A 14,764-nucleotide genomic window follows, 5' to 3' on the forward strand; every position below is an offset into this window, starting at 1 on the left:
CTTGTCGGTTCGCAAGGGAAGTTTGGTTGTTACAGCTTGTCCATCATTCTCCCTTCATTGAGACAGCTGACGTCAGCAAGCTGATCACGTATGTTGTCTACGTGAACAGGATGCGACGAGTGATGCAAAATAAGCAGGATGAAAATGTACACATGACCAGTGGGTGAACGTTATTTGGTCCTACGACTTTGACCGCTATACATCTTGATAGATATGATAGAGATTTTCAACCAGCACAACAACAACAAAATTCTGGACAGGATCACATATGCTGCCTTTAATAGCGAAGAACATTTTCTATATAATTAGCAATGATAGAATGTTTAGGAGTAGTCAGAATATAACTGGTACTCTGTGTTAAAGGACTCATCAGACGAGCACTTTCAACAAGTTGGTATGATCTATTAGGGTCTTCAACAACATCCATTTTGCTTAAAAACACTCAATGGCTGTGTAAACAAAACCATTCTTGCCTTGTCAAAGACAGCTTTGCTCACAGCAGCCCATTTTGGTGCATGTCTCTTTAAATCATAGTGAGTTACAGCGAACCCCACATTCTTCTGTCCGGCATGTCAACACAACACGTGTAGTACTGCCATGGCAATGATTTGGCTAAATGATATTTCGTGAATTCATCTGCGGTTAGTTTCGTCTTAAACGTCTCAAATAATTCGTCCAGAGACAAAAAAAATCTGTCACAGCAAACAGCGCATCCTAATGTACTGACGTTGTGCGTTTACGCTTACCTAAAATCCAAAGAATGTGCACCTGCAGATCTCACGTGGATTTTAAGAGCTTGTCATTTACAAGTAATAAGGTTACAGACAACGTGAGAGCATTACTAGTTTACTGTGACATATTTTTCAGCCCAAGCACAAATGATTTGAGAAGTTTAAAATTAAACTAACCTGCAGTGTTCGCCCCTGTTCATTAGCAAAACAAACAGCTTGCCGCAGCTAAACACAGACACACATAATGTATTAACATTCATACAGCTAAACTCCAAGTGTCCATCTGCACTTATATACAGTATATTTAACACTGGCTTTAAATGTTCTATTTAACCCATGACTGACTTAGATCCCTTCGCTATCATATGCATATGCTACTGTTATCCTCCAATATATACAGAACATTTAAGTAAATTCAGACTGTTAATAAATATTACTTTCAGCGGCAATTTTGTCTCAGTTCAGTCGTTAAAATGCATGTAGAGCAACAATGCAACTTATTTGCAACCATGACAATCATAAAATGCTCTATAAATAAAATAAAATTGAATATTTGATCAATTAAGTCTTTTGGAAGATGTAGATTAACAGGTTAAGGAAACATTCCATCATCAAATTAGTAGTAATTTATTATAATGTTGCAAGTGTTGAATCTTCAACAACATATTGTCAAATATTGTACATTGACAGGTACAAAACATTGCCTTTCAGGGACAGGAATGAAAAACATAACCCAACTTCATGAAACACCACAAATGTTAAAGTTAAAAAAACATCAACAGAGGTCTATAGTCCCTCAGATTAAACATATAAACTAAAATGATCAACACTACCAGCAGGAGAATAAAACATGTTTTCTTAAAATTTCTATTTTGAAACTAATAAATACATACATTTTTATCAAAAAAATTACAAGTTAAAAGAGTAGAACTAAAATGTGTCAAACAGATAATTAGCCCCTTGGACTACGAACATTAAAATTTCGACTTAATTTTCCACGTGTTTAAAATTTCGCCCTCGGTTCCGTACAAAATCACGTATATTTGGACGGACCGGTTTTGAAGGACCGGATGCTCGCACCTTTTGCAGACCTCACACTCCCTCATTGTTGCCAAGTGAGCTTTGCTGATGTGCATTTTGAAGTGTCTCATCACAGCGTTCACCTCAGGTTTCGTCCATGGTCTCCTTTTGGGCATCCGCCTTCCTCTGCTAGAGACTAGTAACAAACAAGATGATTAACTGCTAGCATTGCTGACTACAAACAGATCATATCTTTATTGATACGGTTTAAAAATCTTAGAAATAAAATGATCAGGTGTGCACGGTGTACACCATGATTATATAACATATGTGCTATAAAAAAAAACTTGAAACTACAGTTGAATTGCAATGTGAGTCACTTTGGATAAAAGTGTCTGCCAAATGCATAAATGTAAACAAGGTTCAAAGCAGGGAATAATACAGGATCAGGATTTTTGCAGCAGATACGAGTAACGATTTTCTGTCATCATGATCGGCCAATACTTACACAGACTCCGATGGTTTAAGCTTTATATAACTGATATAAGATTTCTGCTCACTGTTTGCAGAATAAGTTGTAATTTGATAAATATTTTGATATAATCATATAAGGGCAATTAAAAGTTAAATTCCCCTTTTAAAAACATCCCTTTTTAAATATTGAAGTTCTTATTTTGGCCACATACTTGAATATAGTATAGTACCACTTGATAAAGCATTCCAGGGCACAGCTTTATGGCTGACTAACTGCCCTGATGAAGTAAGGTCTGCTACTTGAGGACTGGATTTTGGTGGCCTAACAAACAAATGAGCAAAGTTTCATCAGATAAGGCTGCTAAATCAACTGCCATAAAGCCTTACATGGCAGGATGGAAGACCTCAGTCTCTTCAAACCCCCTCTAATCTAGCCTTAAATTCAGGCCAGGGTGTTGTCAGTCTATGGCGCTCAATATTGAGAGCATATGCATTCGATTTTTATGTAAATGTGGGGGCAGACACCAGTGTTCTGACTGGCAACCTGGAAGCGCAACTGTGTTTACAAGCAGACAAAAGCTGTATTTATGCAAGTGCTTCATGAACGTGCACCATAGACTGACAAAACAGAGGAGAATATATTGATTAAATTTAGTATTGTGTTTTGTTTTTCACTCAAAGTATTCTCATTACTTCAGAAAAATTCAGTTGAGCCTGAGTGGATGGACTAATTTAACAATGTCTTTAGTACTGTGCTGGACCTTGACAACAACTATAATCATTATGTCTATGAGGAGGCTAGGAAATCTATTTGATGTCACCTGCGAGGTCTTTAGACACGTTGAACGTCATGATAAAAGTCTTTGTTCAATGTTTCTTTCTGTCATGAGCCGGGTTTGATTTTCTTTCACATCATTTCTCTCTTCATTATTGATACTAAGCTCATCTGTTCGCTAGGGCTGTCAGCAATCTTGCGCTACACATCTTGCAGTTTAATTGTAAACTTAATTGTGTATAATTGTGAAGTATACTTTACTTGTATGAAGTAATATTTTGTGCTGTTATCACAAAAATACATTTGTTGCGTTGCAAACATTTTATCATACCATCGTTTTCAGAGATTTGTCTGTCAGCTTTTAGTCCTTCTGATGTGTTTGGACATGGCCTGCTTTCCAAAAGCCCTGTTGACATAGATATGGAAATAATTATTTTAAAATGTATTGCTTGCATATTATGCACTTTTATTCATAAACTATAGGGTAGGACAGTAATTGTAAGTTAAATTGCAACTACACTCCTAGATATATATATAGGTTGACCATCTGAGCCATTACTTCGGACGCGTCCTTGCCAGGATTCGAATGCGTCTTCCGTTAGTGGAATTGTCCATCACATACGTCATCGTGGTTTATTATTTCAGGTTTTATTTTATAAAGGCAGCTGTTTTATTTCAAGGTAAGAATGATTACAATGAACTACAATGATAACACGTCTTAAGTTATGTTAAAACCAGGTATCTCACTAGGTGAGTATAGCAAGTTTAGAGTCTATAATCTTAGATGAGATCAGATGCTGACAGAGTGTTTGGTGACTTTATACGGGTGCTGATGGGTGAGAAGATGAGTGACAGATGATTAAAACTAATGAGTGTTAGCTGGAGGAGGTGTGATAAGAGAGACTGATGTCTCCGTCACAGTGCCACGCCCACAGCCTGTTCCTAGGGGCAGTGCAGTCGCAGTGGTCTGTCGTTGTCAAATTGTGCGGGTTGACTGGGATGCTTGTAGTAGAAGGTGTTGAGAAGAGCGGGATCCTGTATGTTATCACTCAGGGCCCAAGAGCGTTTCACTAGTCTGTAGCCCTCCCAGTCGACCAAATTCTCCACTTTAGAGTACACACCATACCCGGGAAATGAACAGGAGTCCACGATCTGAGACGATGTCCTCGGGATACCAGAGCACTGGTATAGAGGGAGTAGGAGATGATTCCGTTGCTGTGGGAAGGCCTTTGAGACGGACTAGGTGGCATGACATGGAAACCATGACCCAGCCAGCTTGGCTTCTTTGAGGTATCACAAGCTATTGTGTTCTGTGTAGATGATAAACGAATGTTGAGCACCCTCCGGCAAATGCATCCATTCTTTCAATGATAGCTTCATGGCAAACAGTTTAGTTTCTTTTCCACCGGGGTGAATTTATGAGAGCAGAAGGCACATGGATGGAGTACTGGTTGATCTTACTGCCGCTACGATATCACCCCTCCTACCCACGAAGAGGAGGCGTCTACCTCGACGATGATGGTCTGAAATTGATCAGGGTGCCTGAGGAGAACTTTTTCTTCAGATGTTTGAAGGTATCAATGGCCAAGGGAGACCTGGGGCCTCGTTATCAACAGTGTGTAGAAAATGTTCTATATGTTCTTTGTGTCTAAGAACCAAAAAAAAAAGTATTTATCAAACGTGCGTTCACAGTTCTTATAGACGCGTAGCCACTATGGATAAATCCCACATGTTCATAAAGCCCATGGTCTATGTTCACGGTCATTTTCATTCGGAATACCTCCCATAATCAATATATGGTGATGAAACCTAGGTTTGTTTGGGAGGACTTATGTGAGGGGTATGATGACGGAGCTGTAGATCTTGATGAAGTGGCGATAAAAGTTGACGAAGCCCATGAAGCGTAGAAGATCTATGAATGGAGTGGATGTTTGCCAGTTGGGTACAGCTGCCACCTTCCCACCTTGTCCATGGAAATGTCATTTTGGAGATGTTTTAACAGAGTTTGGAGGATTTTTCTGCCTTGAGGTAGAGGTGGTGCTATCAAAGACGTTCAAGGACCTCTGCAACATGGTGCTGGTGATCGTCAGGGTTCAAAGAATAAATCATCTATAAACACAAGTACAGTTGAGTGCAAAAAGCCTCTACCGCTTGCATTAAGCACAGTTGCATAAACCAGTCCATAAGGCATTATAATGTATGCATCATGACCGGTAAGGGTCAAAAAAGCTAATTTCCACTCGTCACCTTTTCTTATCCACACCAGATTGTAGGTGCTGCAGAAGTCAAACTTGGTAAAGATGCACACACCTCTCAACTGTTCGACTCCTGCCAGGATGAGGGGAAGAGGATAGCAAAACGTTGCTGTTATCTTGTTGACTGCTCAATAATCTATACAGGGTCTTAAACCCTATCCTTCTTGGCCACGAAGAAGAAGCAGGTTGAGGCAGCATGTGACAGAGAGGGACAGGTGAATCCCTGAGGCCTTCGGCAAATCACTCCTCTGAGGTTTTCTTAATAGGGATGGAGAGAGCATAAATTTATCCATGGGACACCGGCAAACCCTCCTTGAGGTCTATCGTACAAGGTACCTGGGTGGCCCAAGCAGGATAGATGAAATAGGCTTTAAGATTTAGTATAGAAATAGGTTTTAAGATGGGCACTTCTATCGACTTGAAGTACAATTTGACACAAAAAGGTTGAGTTGGTGTGGATCCTTTTAGGTGTGGATCATGACGATAGATGGAAGTAATACTTTGTAAATGGTTATATGATGTATAAGACTCAACTTGATATGACTAGATTGTGAACGCAGGGCTGGTGAATCCAGGAGTGAAGAGGGTAACTGGCATAGACAAACACATTCAGAGGAAGTAGGAAGACAAGCAAACTGAAGACTTTCAACGAGAGATAATTCAGGTAGATTTAGATTAGATTAGATTCAACTTTATTGTCATTACATATATACAAGTACAGTGTAACGAAATGTAGTAAGTCACTAGGTGAGTATACCTGGTTTAGAGTATGTATTCGTAGACAAGATCAGACACGGTTCCCTTTCTGTCAGTCTCGATGTTGTGTGGAGACTGATGTTAAGAATTTGGAGTGTAGCATAAGGTGTCGGTGGCTGTGTTAGTCTCCAGGGAAGAAAAGATAAAGGGAAGAGAGGATTCGACAGCAGAAGAGAAGGTGCTCGTAGAGAAAGAGAAAAGATTACATCTGAAAGAAACTGGTTGTTGCTGTGATGCATGTGGGAAGGTGTATGTTGATGGAGATGAAAGAAAAGTGGTCAGAGAAGTGCAAAGTTTGATGTTTTCTATTGCAATTTTATCGACAATTACATGACATTTATGCAAAGAGTCAGTTTTTGCAGTGTTGGCCCTTCTTTTTCAGGACCTCTGCAATTCGACTGGGCATGCTCTCAATCAACTTCTGGGCCAAATCCTGACTGATAGCAGCCCATTCTTTCATAATAACTTCTTGGAGTTTGTCAGAATTAGTGGGTTTTTTTTGTCCACCTGCCTCTTGAGGATTGACCACAAGTTCTCAATGGGATTAAGATCTGGGGAGTTTCCAGGCCATGGACCCAAAATTGCAACATTCTGGTCCCCGAGCCACTTAGTTATCACTTTTGCCTTATGGCACGGTGCTCCATCGTGCTGGAAAAATGCATTGTTCTTTACCAAACTGTTGTTGGATGGTTTGAAGAAGTTGCTGTTGGAGGGTGTTTTGGTACCATTCTTTATTCATGGATGTGTTTTTGGGCAGAATTGTGAGAGAGCCCACTGCCTTGGATGAGAAGCAACCCCACACATGAATGGTGTTAGGATGCTTTACTGTTGGCATGACACAGGACTGATGGTAGCGCTCACCTTTTCTTCTCCGGACAAGCCTTTTTCCAGATGCCCCAAACAATCGGAAAGGGGCTTCATCTGAGAATATGACTTTGCCCCAGTCCTCAGCAGTCCATTCACTATACTTTCTGCAGAAGATCAATCTCTCCCCGATGTTTTATTTGGAGAGAAGTGGCTGCTTTGCTGCCCTTCTTGACACCAGGCCATCTTCCAAAAGTCTTCGCCTCACTGTGCGTGCAGATGCGCTCACACCAGCCTGCTGCCATTCCTGAGCAAGCTCTGCACTGGTGGCACTCCGATCCCACAGCTGAATCCTCTTTAGGAGACGATCCTGGCGCTTGCTGGACTTTCTTGGACGCCCTGAAGCCTTCTTTACAAGAATTGAACCTCTTTCCTTGAAGTTCTTGATGAACCTATAAATTGTTGATTTAGGTGCAATCTTAGTAGCCACAATATCCTTGCCTGTGAAGCCATTTTTATGCAACGCAATGATGGCTGCACGCGTTTCTTTGCAGGTCACCATGGTTAACAATGGAAGAACAATGATTACAAGCATCACCCTCCTTTTAACATGTCAAGTCTGCCATTCTAACCCAATCAGCCTGACATAATGATCTCCAGCCTTGTGCTTGTCAACATTCTCACCTGAGTTAACAAGATGATTACTGAAATGATCTCAGCAGGTCCTTTAATGACAGCAATGAAATGCAGTGGAAAGGTTTTTTGGGATTAAGTTAATTTTCATGGCAAAGAAGGACTATGCAATTCATCTGATCACTCTTCATAACATTCTGGAGTATATGCAAATTGCTATTATAGAAACTTAAGCAGCAACTTGTGTGTATGTGTATAAAAATGTGTATAAAGTCCTATGAAAAATGGACTTCTGCTAACGGTTCAGGTTCTTTTCATAAAAAAAATCGGTTTTGGATGGGAACCTGTTCTAGTTTTCAGGCCATTCAGAACATCTACTAGCCAAAACTAAAAAATTGTTGCAAGTCACAAGACATAATTCTCCATGAATTATCTTATAAACATGTACTTGGTTATAATTTCCAAATATAGCTTTCAATTTGAATGTTTTATGGAAAATATTATGAACATTAGCAGGTGCCAGTTTATAAAGTGCACATTTCCTACATTGACCTCCATTTAAAAAAGCATATTTTGTTCTGACATGCGTCAATGGGCTATTGATATTGTACCCTAGAGTGTAGAGAATGGGTTGAAAAGTGCCTTCTCTTCTACAAGAGCTTTGGTGGAGCATTAACCTGTCACAGAAAAGCGGTTTTGCACCACGCCATACCACGTATTGCACAGAAATAAATATATTCATTGAATCACAAGATAATTTTATACCAACCTTTACATTTCAGCCCCCACCACTTCAGTGGGGAAAACGGTCCAGAGCAAACAGAACATTTTTCAAGCGAATTCATCTCCTCTTTGACAAGTTGATGTGCTTTGCAAACTAAAGAAATAAATGCAAATAAAACGATTTTGAAAATTAATTTCATCCAGTTATTAAATTGAACAGAATCAACACTGAACTGAGCTAAGACTATTAGACTTTACAGGGCCGTTGAATGCTTGAATATGAATGGTAGATGGGTCAGTTGATTTTTACCTCTGGCTGTCTCTCTCCTTCTCACTCCAACGTTCTTCTCTTTTCTCTTTCTCTTTCTTCCTCTTTCTTTTAATCAAACATTGTAATTAAAGAGAAATAATTAGATTGTGTTAATAAGTGGTAGGTACACTTACATTAGTTTTATTGGTGTAACACATATAGACCTAGGATAGCATTAACATTTTTGAGTGAACTATTCCTTCAACTATTTGAAGTACTGGCCAATTGAAGGTGAAAGCTTTTGGTGTTCTTTGGCAGATTCATGTATCTGATTAAAAACTAAATAAATTAGGAGAATAGAAAATATGAAAATAAATGAGTCTAAATATGCAAACTATAATTTACTGTGAAAATACTAAATTTCTTACATTAAAAAATTGTCCTACCATCATCACCGCTGCCTGGTCTTGTGGATTCCTGCTGGGATCCAACGGTTATGTCCTGAGTACAAGAAAAAACATGAACAAACCGATGATTATTATTTTGTGTATTTCTTTCAGTTACATTTTAATGCATATTTTTGCTCCAAAGTAAAATAAAATGTAATAAAACAAAACAACTAATCAACAACTAATGACAATTAATCAGCCAGTAATAAAATAGACAAAAATCATCATGAACAATTGTAAATGTAATGAACCAAATCACTCTTCTGAAATCAAATTATGAGAAAACACACAAGTGTTGTAAAGCAACAGTCTACTGCTTAGTAACATACAAAGACATTTTGTGTCCTCATAAACCAAATCATGTCCTCATAACCCATGAGAAAACACAAACAAGTGTTATAAAGCAAAAGTCTACTGCTAAGTACTATTTAGTAGCAATAAGAGAACAATTTAAATAAGAGCAATTTAGTTTGACGCTCATTCGGTTAAAAAAATGACAAAACTATAAACAAACCTCTGTAGGAGACCTGATGTCACATGCAGTCATGGCTGGACCGACAGGCTCATGAAGATGCTGAAAGACAAAAAAAGAGAAAGAAGGAATAATAAGACATTCAGCTGTGGGCTCAAAGCCTTAATAACTCTTCTGAAACCAAATTATGGGAAAATATACAGAGGTGTTATAAAGCAAAAACCTACTGCTAAGTCAAATACAAAGACATTTTGTGTCCTCATAAACCAAATCATGTCCTCATAACCCATGAGAAAACACACACAAGTGTTATAAAGCAATAACCTAGTGCTAAGTCCCATTTAGTAGCAATAAGAGAACTCAATTTAGTTTGACGCTCATTCGGTTAAAAAATGACAAAGCTATAAACAAACCTTTGTAGGAGATGTGATGTCACATGCCCTCATGGCTGGAGCGACAGGCTCATGAAGGTGCTGAAAGAAAAAAAAAGAGAAAGAAGAAATAATGAGACATTCAGCTGTGTAGTCAAAGCCTTAATAACTCTTCTGAAACCAAATTATGAGAAAACAAACACAAGTGTTTAAAAGCAAAAGTCTACTGCTAAGTAACATTCACAGGCATTTGTGTCTTCATGAACCAAATCATATCCTCATAAATTATGAGAAAACACACACAAGTGTTATAAAGCAATAGTCTACTGCTAAGTCCCATTTACTAGCAATAAGATAACTCAATTAAGTTTGATGCTCATTTGGTGCAAAAAATGACAAAACTATAAACAAACCTTTGTAGGAGATGTGATGTCACATACCCTAATGGCTGGAGCGACAGGCTCATTAAGGTGCTGAAAGACAAACAAAGAGAATGAAGTAATAATGAGACATTCAGCTGTGTAGTCAAAGCCTTAATAACTCTTCTGAAACCAAATTATGGGAAAATATACACAGGTGTTATAAAGCAAAAACCTACTGCTAAGTCAAATACAAAGACATTTTGTGTCCTCATAAACCAAATCATGTCCTCATAACCCATGAGAAAACACACACAAGTGTTATAAAGCAATAGTCTACTGCCAACTCGGATGTTAAATAATTTTGTGTCCTCATGAACCAAATCAAATCCTCATAAATTATGGGAAAACACACAACTGTGAAAAAGCAATAGTCTACTGCGAAGTCACATACAAAGACATTTTGTGTTCTCATTAAGTAAATTGTGTCCTCTTAACCCATGAGAATACACACACAAGTGTTATAAAGCAAAAGTCTACTGCTAAGTACTATTTAGTAGCAATAAGAGAACAATTTAAATAAGAGCAATTTAGTTTGACGCTCATTCGGTTAAAAAATGACAAAACTATAAACAAACCTCTGTAGGAGACATGATGTCACATGCCGTCATGGCTGGACCGACAGGCTCATGAAGGTGCTGAAAGACAAACAAAGAGAAAGAAGAAATAATGAGACGTTCAGCTGTATAGTCAAAGCCTTAATAACTCTTCTGAAACCAAATTATGGGAAAATATACACAGGTGTTATAAAGCAAAAACCTACTGCTAAGTCAAATACAAAGACATTTTGTGTCCTCATAAACCAAATCATGTCCTCTTAACCCATGAGAAAACACACACAAGTGTTATAAAGCAATAGTCTACTGCTAAGTCCCATTTACTAGCAATAAGATAACTTAATTAAGTTTGATGCTCATTTGGTGCAAAAAATGACAAAACTATAAACAAACCTTTGTAGGAGATGTGATGTCACATGCCCTCATGGCTGGAGCGACAGGCTCATGAAGGTGCTGAAAGACAAACAAAGAGAATGAAGTAATGATGAGACATTCAGCTGTGTAGTCAAAGCCTTAATAACTCTTCTGAAACCAAATTATGGGAAAATATACACAGGTGTTATAAAGCAAAAACCTACTGCTAAGTCAAATACAAAGACATTTTGTGTCCTCATAAACCAAATCATGTCCTCATAACCCATGAGAAAACACACACAAGTGTTATAAAGCAAAAGTCTACTGCTAAGTACTATTTAGTAGCAATAAGAGAACAATTTAAATAAGAGCAATTTAGTTTGACGCTCATTCGGGTAAAAAAATGACAAAAATAAAAACAAACCTCTGTAGGAGACCTGATGTCACATGCCGTCATGGCTGGACCGACAGGCTCATGAAGGTGCTGAAAGACAAAAAAAAGAGAAAGAAGGAATAATAAGACATTCAGCTGTGTAGTCAAAGCCTTAATAACTCTTCTGAAACCAAATTATGGGAAAATATACACAGGTGTTATAAAGCAAAAACCTACTGCTAAGTCAAATACAAAGACATTTTGTGTCCTCATAAACCAAATCATGTCCTCATAACCCATGAGAAAACACACACAAGTGTTATAAAGCAATAACCTAGTGCTAAGTCCCATTTGATAGCAATAAAAGAACTCAATTTAGTTTGACGCTCATTCGGTTAAAAAAATGACAAAACTATAAACAAACCTCTGTAGGAGACCTGATGTCACATGCAGTCATGGCTGGACCGACAGGCTCATGAAGGTGCTGAAAGACAAACAAAGAGAATGAAGTAATAATAAGACATTCAGCTGTGTAGTCAAAGCCTTAATAACTCTTCTGAAACCAAATTATGAGAAAATATACACAAGTGTTATAAAGCAAAAACCTACTGCTAAGTCAAATACAAAGACATTTTGTGTCCTCATAAACCAAATCATGTCCTCATAACCCATGAGAAAACACACACATGTTAAAAAGCAATAGTCTACTGCCAAGTCACATTTAAAGACATTTTGTGTCCTCATAAACTAAATTGTGTCCTCTTAACCCATCAGAAAACACACACAAGTGTTATAAAGCAAAAGTCTACTGCTAAGTCCTATTTAGTAGCAATAAGAGAACTCAATTTAGTTTGACGCTCATTCGGTTAAAAAAAATGACAAAACTATAAACAAACCTCTGTAGGAGACCTGATGTCACATGCTGTCATGGTTGGAGCAACGGGCTCATGAAGGTGCTGAGAGACAGAAGCAAAGCTGAAGTAATAAGATTATATTAGTAAATTACTTTATTTAAATTAAAATATACTCTACCTTGTAATGTTCCTGTCCATGGCGAGAAAGCCATGGCAAGTTATGTCCTCCATAATCGTATAATATTTCTTCACCTGCATCGATGTCCTTGATTGCAAACAAAAAAAAGATGTGGCTTTCCATCAACATCTAGAATTTTCCTCATTTTTGCATTTGGCTTCTCATCATCGTTAACAAGTCGACCGAGTGAGCCATTATCATAAGAGGCATCAATGCTATAGGGAAAAAACATTGACAACCGAGTGTTAAATTGGTTTCAGAGTAAAGAAATACGTTTAAAAAAATGCATCATGATGCAGAAGTGTTAACATACAGTAAAATTCAGGCTACTTACCAGTAGTTATGCCCTAGGTGGTTAAAAAAGTATGCATATTCATTTAATGTCTTCAAAATCCCCTTTCTCAATTAAAGTTCCTCTGTATTCAAGAATGAAGGAACCTTTTACAATAAGGGTATTTGCAAATACTCCCCGACCTGAATGACAAAAAACAACAGGCAACAGTTAAACATTTTTATTAAAAATATATATTTATTAAAGTATTTTTTTATTTAAAAAAAAAATCTGAAATTATGTTTTAATAATAAATATTTTTATTAACTTATTTATTATTAATTCAAGTAATTTTTATGGTGTGAAATTGAGAATCTCTCTGTTTGATTGTTGTTCAATTATATTCATTCTTATTATTATAGGGCAATAGCACATGTGCCACGATGATTAGACTACGTATAGTCTGTCAGTTCAAATCAGATTTTTGTGCATAATCAGTTTCTAGCTACATTCACATGTGGTTTAAAATCCTTTTCAAATTGCATTTCTGGAAATCAGTTTCAGTCCGAAAAAGATAGATTGAGTTTGAGTTTCTTTTGGCTAACATTACGTTCTTGCTCCACGTGAAACAACACATTTAAACGTAAACATGTCAGATGTCAATGCATATATTGTTGTCGGTCTGCTGGATTACTGAAAAGAGCCCCGTATTCCAGCCTCATACGCTTCAGCAGCAGTTTCATTAGACATAGTAATCCAGCGCATCGGCTACACGTCATGATTTTGTTAGAAAAATGTACATTGTTCAACTCTATACAATGTTTTTCTGACTGATCACCATTCTACGAGAGCGACAAAGCAGTGTGCTGTGGAATCCTTCTCACGGTACTGCGATGTCATACACCGGTCGGTTTGCACAGCCGTGCATAAAGTTTAACTCTACCTTGTCAATATAATGCCATTGTCATAGAAACCAAATCAGATACTGCAAAAAAACGAGTCACTGGATCTGAACAATTGCTGTACACAGTTTGGACAATCAATCATTTAAATTAGATTCCAATCTTCTATGCCCAAAAATCTGATTTGCGGTGACAGTCTGAACTAAGCTTAAGTTCTACAGAAGAGTGCAAACTAACTATAAATGGGGTTGATTTCATTTGCTAACATGAAAAAACTATAATTGTACAATATTCCATAACAATTGTTAATAAATGCTTGTTGTTTCTAATTGTAATTTCATGTATACCTTGAAGTAGCATTTGACCCTGACAGTTAGTGTAACTACATTAAATCCCTGGTGAATGGTCAGGAATATGGACTGAAAAAAAATCTTTAAAAAATATAGTAGAATTTAACTAATCAAGATAAGGTTTACAAAAAAACACTCACCTTTGGTGTATCGCTCTGATATTATGTTTTTGTCTTTCCCCATTTTCACATGGTGTATGGCATCTTTGAGAGGATTTAATCCTCTGCCACGTCTCATCATTCGACTCACTACAAAATACAATGCAAAGTCAATCTTTATAAACAGTATTATATTAATAACATGCTTAAGTTGTTTGTTGTTTGAAATACACTCCCTTTTAAACTCGTAGTTATTGAATGTTGAACTATTTTATCATTACAATTACATAAACCGCTCTACGAAATGTCCTACGTTATAAATCCCATATCAACCAGTTTAATTATAGATGAATAGACACGAAATAGCTTTTCATTATATCACATAAGCGATATATAATTACATAAATCACATTAAACATTTTTCACTCTTGAACTGACCAACGTGTGTGAATCAAGGTCGCTATGGGAGCGAGCAGCATCACGTGTTACAGAACGCATTAACCAGCAGTAACCAGCTAAACCTTCAAGCCGTCCCGTTACGATTATTTTAAATCACGCGACCAAGAGACATTTTGTGGACTTTATGCTTATTCTCTACAGTGTTTTATATTTGAACTTCGATAAATAATTAAATAAAAGTATATCGTATGAGTGTTTAGACGATCTGACATATTAGCAGTTTGCTCCGCACAAGG

At 37.4% G+C, this 14,764-nt stretch overlaps 1 protein-coding gene across 5 annotated transcripts in view; it reads right to left on the reverse strand.

Annotated features, from left to right (window-relative positions):
• Positions 1–1,342: 1,342 nt before the first annotated feature.
• The window catches only part of LOC130420227 (uncharacterized), a 14,043-nt gene continuing 621 nt past the window's right edge, over positions 1,343–14,764 (reverse strand). The window contains exons 2-17 of one of the 5 annotated variants that reach the window (XM_056747409.1): positions 14,112–14,219; positions 12,783–12,922; positions 12,449–12,663; positions 12,313–12,372; positions 11,841–11,900; positions 11,468–11,527; positions 11,083–11,142; positions 10,711–10,770; positions 10,127–10,186; positions 9,756–9,815; positions 9,385–9,444; positions 8,868–8,922; positions 8,482–8,547; positions 8,218–8,325; positions 3,332–3,406; positions 1,343–1,947 (exon numbers count right to left, since the gene is read on the reverse strand). In XM_056747409.1, the coding sequence (XP_056603387.1) occupies positions 1,706–1,947; positions 3,332–3,406; positions 8,218–8,325; positions 8,482–8,547; positions 8,868–8,922; positions 9,385–9,444; positions 9,756–9,815; positions 10,127–10,186; positions 10,711–10,770; positions 11,083–11,142; positions 11,468–11,527; positions 11,841–11,900; positions 12,313–12,372; positions 12,449–12,577 (1,155 nt within the window). In that variant the 5' untranslated portion in view covers positions 12,578–12,663; positions 12,783–12,922; positions 14,112–14,219 and the 3' untranslated portion in view covers positions 1,343–1,705. Of the gene's footprint in view, positions 1,948–3,331; positions 3,407–8,217; positions 8,326–8,481; positions 8,548–8,867; positions 8,923–9,384; positions 9,445–9,755; positions 9,816–10,126; positions 10,187–10,710; positions 10,771–11,082; positions 11,143–11,467; positions 11,528–11,840; positions 11,901–12,312; positions 12,373–12,448; positions 12,664–12,782; positions 12,923–14,111 lie in introns of all 5 variants that reach the window. The other 4 variants (XM_056747412.1, XM_056747408.1, XM_056747410.1 and 1 more) reach the window with 4 other exon arrangements.

Source organism: Triplophysa dalaica, chromosome 4 (assembly GCF_015846415.1).
Source record: "Triplophysa dalaica isolate WHDGS20190420 chromosome 4, ASM1584641v1, whole genome shotgun sequence".
Lineage (NCBI taxonomy): Eukaryota > Metazoa > Chordata > Actinopteri > Cypriniformes > Nemacheilidae > Triplophysa > Triplophysa dalaica.